General features: G+C 45.2%; 1 protein-coding gene across 1 annotated transcript in view; it reads right to left on the bottom strand.

Moving 5' to 3' along the window:
• Slc15a1 (solute carrier family 15 member 1) overlaps positions 1–5556 on the bottom strand; it is a 60236-nt gene that overhangs the window by 20558 nt on the left and 34122 nt on the right. The window contains exons 10-14 of the mRNA XM_012514743.2: positions 3612–3698; positions 2744–2833; positions 707–751; positions 555–587; positions 387–475 (exon numbers count right to left, since the gene is read on the bottom strand). Of these exons, the coding sequence (XP_012370197.2) occupies positions 387–475; positions 555–587; positions 707–751; positions 2744–2833; positions 3612–3698 (344 nt within the window). The remainder of the gene's footprint in view (positions 1–386; positions 476–554; positions 588–706; positions 752–2743; positions 2834–3611; positions 3699–5556) is intronic.

The raw sequence follows: 5556 nt of genomic DNA, 5'->3' as shown, positions 1-5556 counted from the left end.
AAAAAATCTTTTCATCCATTTTATTTTAGCTTTTGCAATAGTAGGGACTGAACCCAGGGCCTCTGCTTTGAGTTACATCCCCAGGTACCCATTCCTCTCTCTTGAGACAGGGTCAAACTAAACCTCTAAATTGCCCTGGTTAGGCTCCCTCCAGCTTGCAGCCTACTGCCTCAGCTTCCCAGAGTGTTGAGATTAGAGGTATGCCTCACCATGTCAGCTACATTTTCAAAAACATCGACATAGAAATGTCATAATTCATGTCTTTAAAAGCCCCATCAACTGGGGGACAGCAGCCATGCCCCAGCATGCCAGAAAAAGAGGGTGCAGTCCCTGGGTAAAGCCTTGGACCAACAGCACCAGTAGCAGCCAACCAACGAGGAACTTACGTGAAATTGAGGCCACACTTGGCGATCAGTGGATAGATCACAGCGTCGAAGATAGGGACCATGATTACAATCAAGATGGCGTTCACAGTCTGCATGGGAAGCAGAGAGGACATCAGCACTATCACAAGGACCACTGGGGCTCCAGACAAAGCGGCAATTTCCTCCTACCTGCATCTGATCCGGCTGGATTTCAATAGCTCCCTGCAAAGGAGAAGGGGAAATCCCATTGAAAATGCTATGCAGGGAAGGAGGAAGAGGACCAAGGGACTAAGCACAAGAGCAGTAACCAGGGAAGGTAAAACCCGAGACCCCAAACTTACAATTTTCCCACTCATGGTGGTTGCTTGCAGGGTCCACCGGGAGCCCTTAAAAAATAAACACGTTTTTGCATCAGTTGGCAACAGGCTTTCTAAAAATTCCCAAGTCCTTTCTAAGTCGGCAGTGAGGTCTGAAATGTTGTGGGATTTGAAGTCTTAAACATCAAGGTGGCCTCCTGGCTCCAGGAGAATACAGGTAGAAAGGAAGAGGGTGTACTTCTGCTATGCCAGGGGCTCCATGTGCAGAAATGCAGCCCGGGTAAGGGATCACACAGCGCTGATTGGCTGCAAAGCTGCCCTTGTGGTTAGAAAGGCTCCCCAGAGCTGTGGAAGCGGCTCAGCACACTCAGTAGAGTCTGTGCTCATCGGCATCAGAGTTTCCAGAGCACTCTGATTGCCAGGAGCCATGCTGAACAGCTAGAGGGCTTAGGGTGTAGCTCCCCAAGACAAGGTGAACTCAAACCCTGGCAGCTCAGTGAGAGTTAACCTGTCCTACAGTCCATGGTGAGCCAGTAACCAGCAGGGCAAAATGCTCTGTCAGAAGTTAAATTCTTTTTCCTTTTAGAGATAAATGGCTTCTCCTTTCTAGATAAGCAGTTCCTGAAATTGTCTTCCTGCTGTGTGCTGGAGGGACAGAACCTGCAGACACTGGCCCCGGGAGGCCGGAGCCTCTTTCCTTCCCACAGAGAAGGAAGGCAGAGCTGGAGATGACTGGGCAGAGAGAGCAAGCCTCTCTTGTACACAGCTGTGCACTGTCTGGTTGTGTATCTTGCCTCTGTTCCTGTCTACTACAGACCCTTGGGCATCCCGACACAGCCAGACGGAGGGGAGGCAAAGGAGGCCTCGCCCTCTCCCTGGAGCCAGTTCTGAAGAAAGCTTTTTCTTTCCACTAAAATAAATGCCTGGTTTGATTTGGTCAGCAGAGCAGAGACCTGAGTGTGGGTGAAGTGGTGGTCACTGCCTACCAATGACTTCCCTGGAAGACTAAAGCAGAAGTGCTTTCCTGTGAACCCACCGCCTCCACCAGGAGGCTTCTGAGAAAGAAAAGTGCTGCTTCACAAATGCAGGGCTCTGAGCAGTTTGTAGGCAGCCCCACCCGGAGCCTCATGGAGGAGAGCTGGGTTACCATGGGCTTTGCAGAAGGGCTAGGAGTGCTTACCTGAGTCACCTACAGTAGGCAGGAGTGTGTCACTCCAGCTCGGGTCCCATTCCAGTGGGCTCCTGTCTGGCACACAGGGCCACTTCCCTGCCCCTTAGAGGCCGGTAACATCTCATGCTTACAAGCATGGAGATGAGTGTGTACACCCAGTCTTTTCCCAAGGGGTGATTTACACTTACAGTAGCCTTGCTGTACAATAAAAATGCATGTGTTCATAGTTCTTTTTTTAACTTCAGCTTCTAAAAGAAACACTGTCCTGTTTCCTCCAGTTCTTGAGCACTATGCGCTGAGTTGTATGGCACAACTGTGCAAGATTCCAATGTGTGCTCACAGCTGGGGTAGGAGGAGAAGAGTGACAAGTCACCCTGCTGGGCTGGGTCCCTGCTCTGGATGGAGGACTCTGTAGGGTAGAGGACATCAGGACCTCTTAGTGTCAGCCCTCATGGATCCCATCAAACACAGGCCGTCTTTTCACCTTGCTGGGTCAGTTGGAAACAGGCTCTCTTTCCCTCGGTGTTGATGGCAGGAGTCAGGGCATATGGCTCAAATCTCCCACAAGGCTACTTTACTGACCAGGCTTCTTGCCTCATTTGCATTACCATTTGCAACAGTGAACAGAAGCTTCAAGAATTCTCTTTTTTTTCTACAGATAAACTCAGTGATGTAACAATGAACTAAGTGAAATCCACAAGAGGAATTGGAAGGGAACTTTTTTGGCAGGACTGGAGATTGAACTCAGGCCCTTGCGCTTGCCAGGCAAGCCCTTATTCTACTGAGCCATCTCCCCAACCCTGGAAGGGAACATTTTTAGGAGCTAACCATGAAGTATGGCTCAGTACATGGCAGTACCCAGAGCATGTTTGCTAAAGCAGAGACATTACCTGCTGATCAAACAAAGCCCAGAACATGGGGAGTGGAATAAATAGGAACATCACCCTCACAACCATCTTGATTTGAGTGATAAGCCGCTCCTGGAGGGAGAGAAAATGAAACAAGGGTTGTGTTCATTTCAGCGTCAGACAAGCTGGGAGGTGGCTGTCCCAAGGACGCCACTGTTGAAGAGATGAGTGAAAACAACTGGTAAATTCCACCATCTGTAAATCCTATCACCACCCCTTACCTCTTCTATATTTGAACTAAAGTTACTCATATGTACATATAATTAGTGGCAGTTATACCAAATGTAAGGCTAAGAAAAGATAATAGTGTTTTCAGATAAACCATATTTGTTGTTCATCAAGTTCTTTTTTTTTAAGTGTATTTGGTACAGGATCTCACTACACAGCTCAGACTCAGTGATCCTCCCATTTTCAGCCTCCCCAGAGCTGGGATTACAGGTGTGCACTACCATGCCCAGATTCCGCGGCTGGCTCAGCGTGGGTGGGGGGAAGTGGGCATGGCATGTGGTGCCCGGATCGAACCCTGGGCCCCGCGCTTGCCTAAGTAGGTGCTTAGTCCGCTGAGCTGTCTCATGGGCCTTTGAAGTTCTTAACTTATGTACGTACACCAAGTCCCTATGAAGAAGGCAATCATCATGACCTGGAAAAGTACTTTAAAAATAAAAATGCAAAAAAACCCAAACCCCCCAAACCGTCCAAATTCAGTCTTATTTACTGTGCTAATACAGTGAGGAGGTTCTCACTGTTCCCACGGATAGCTGTGTCCTTGTGGACTAACTACACCGAGCTGGGATTGCGGAGGTGGCTTTCCGGAAGGCCCGGAAGCACCGCAGTGAGGGCGGTTACGTACGTCGTATTTCTCCTTAGCCCAGTCCAGCCAGTGCTTCCTCTTGGGAAATTCCTTACTCCGGTGCCTGAATCTGTTTTTGATGGCAAACTGAAAGAAGGAAGAAAAATAAAATTTCAAAAACACAATCAACGACTTCATCAGAGAAACACACGGCAATGACACACCCTTTAGTGGAAAAATAAGTGAGAAAAGCAAAATATAAAATTGTGTATTTGGTATTTTGAACGTGTTGAAAGGCACGGCTTCCACCTTCGACATTAGTCTAATTAAGATATTTCAGTTCGGGTAAACAGAGTCACAAGGTCACCACTTGTTCTCCAGATCCTTGAGAGAAGCGAGTTCAATAGAAACATCAGAAATATTTCCAATTTAAATTTTCTAGTAGCAAAAATAACAAATGAAAGGACAGCAAGTAAAATTTATTTTATTCTTTTTAAAATAAATTATTTATGTGTGTGTGTGTGTGTGTGTGTGTGTGTGGCCAGCTCAGCCCACTAGGGGGCGGGGCTGGCTGGCATGTGGTGCTGGGGGATTAAACCGCGGTCCCTGTGCTTTGCTAAGCTTGTTCTAAGTAGGTGCTTTAGAACACTGAGCCATCTCACCAGCCCCGTAAAATTTATTTTAATTATATCTTTTTTAACTTAGTAAACCTCAATTATGATTTTAATATATAATCAATAAAAATTAACAAGCCTCTTTACCTTCTTTTTTCATCACAAATCTTCAAAATTCAGGGCAATATGTCCACTATGACATATCTTAATTTGGTCACTAATTTTTTATCAGAAATATATGATCTGTCTTTAATTCTGTGACATTTATAGTTTAAAAACTGGATTTACATACTAGCTTGTTCCAAATGTATTTAAAATCTTTCTAGTAACTGCACTGAACATCACTTTATTTTATTTTCTTTTTTGAACATCATTTTAAAAGTTTAGATTGAAAACCCACTCAAAAATATGTTTAAAAAAATAAGTGTAAGGTACTTCTCTGCCTTACATGTATGTGCAAGGGCATGTATGTGCAAGGCCCTGGGTTGTATTTGATCACCAGAAAAAAGGAGAAAGGCAGAGAAGAGAGAGAGAGAGAGAGAGAGAGAGAGAGAGAGAGAGAGAGAGAGACAGCCAGACAGACAGACAGAGACAGACAGAGACAGACAGAGACAGAGACACAGAAAGAGGAGGAAACAATGGAACATACTTTAAAAAATATTGTGATTAATTATAATCCAATCAAGAAATAACCAATGAATTGAGCATATATTTCAATCGAAGTAACTCTGATTAGAAAATATGCTAGTGTACCTGTCACAAAATGAGAGGCTACTGAGATTCTTTGTTGGTGTTGCTCAAGAGAGGTCATCAGGAAACACGAGGGCATTTGCAGTGAGCAGCAAGAGCAAGTGCAGGTGGTGGTGGCTGGGGACGGGTGAGTGATTGAAAGGCAGTAACTCAGAGCTGTGGGCCGCCTGTAGGAGGCCGGCCACGCAGCCCTACATATGGGTTCACTGACAAGTATGCAAGGGGAAGCATACTGACTCTGTTGTCTGAAGATTTCTACTCCTAACATTTATTTCTGAGCTATAAATGCACTAGTGTGTACATATCTCCTTAGATGCATGTGGAAGAAACACAGTTCTGCATGTTCCCATTTTACCAACTTCTTTGCAAACAAAACTCATGCTGGCAGTATAAGAGATGCTTTTAAATAAAGCATTACTTTCCTATATTTTCAGCAATTGGGTGGACTTTTTTTTTTTTTTTTTTTTTTTGCAGAACCGGGGATTGAACTCAGGCCCTTGTGCTTGCCAGGAAAACACTTATTCTACTGAGCCATCTCCCTGGCCCCTTGGACTTAAATTCTTGCTGATAAAAATATTACAATGATATTCTTATTTTGGTTTTATTTTGTGGTACTGGGAATTAAACCCAGGGACTGTCAC

The sequence above is a fragment of the Octodon degus genome, unplaced genomic scaffold (genome assembly GCF_000260255.1).
Source record: "Octodon degus isolate 3935 unplaced genomic scaffold, OctDeg1.0 scaffold00039, whole genome shotgun sequence".
Taxonomy (NCBI): domain Eukaryota; kingdom Metazoa; phylum Chordata; class Mammalia; order Rodentia; family Octodontidae; genus Octodon; species Octodon degus.
This window is presented reverse-complemented; position numbering and strand designations above follow the sequence as displayed.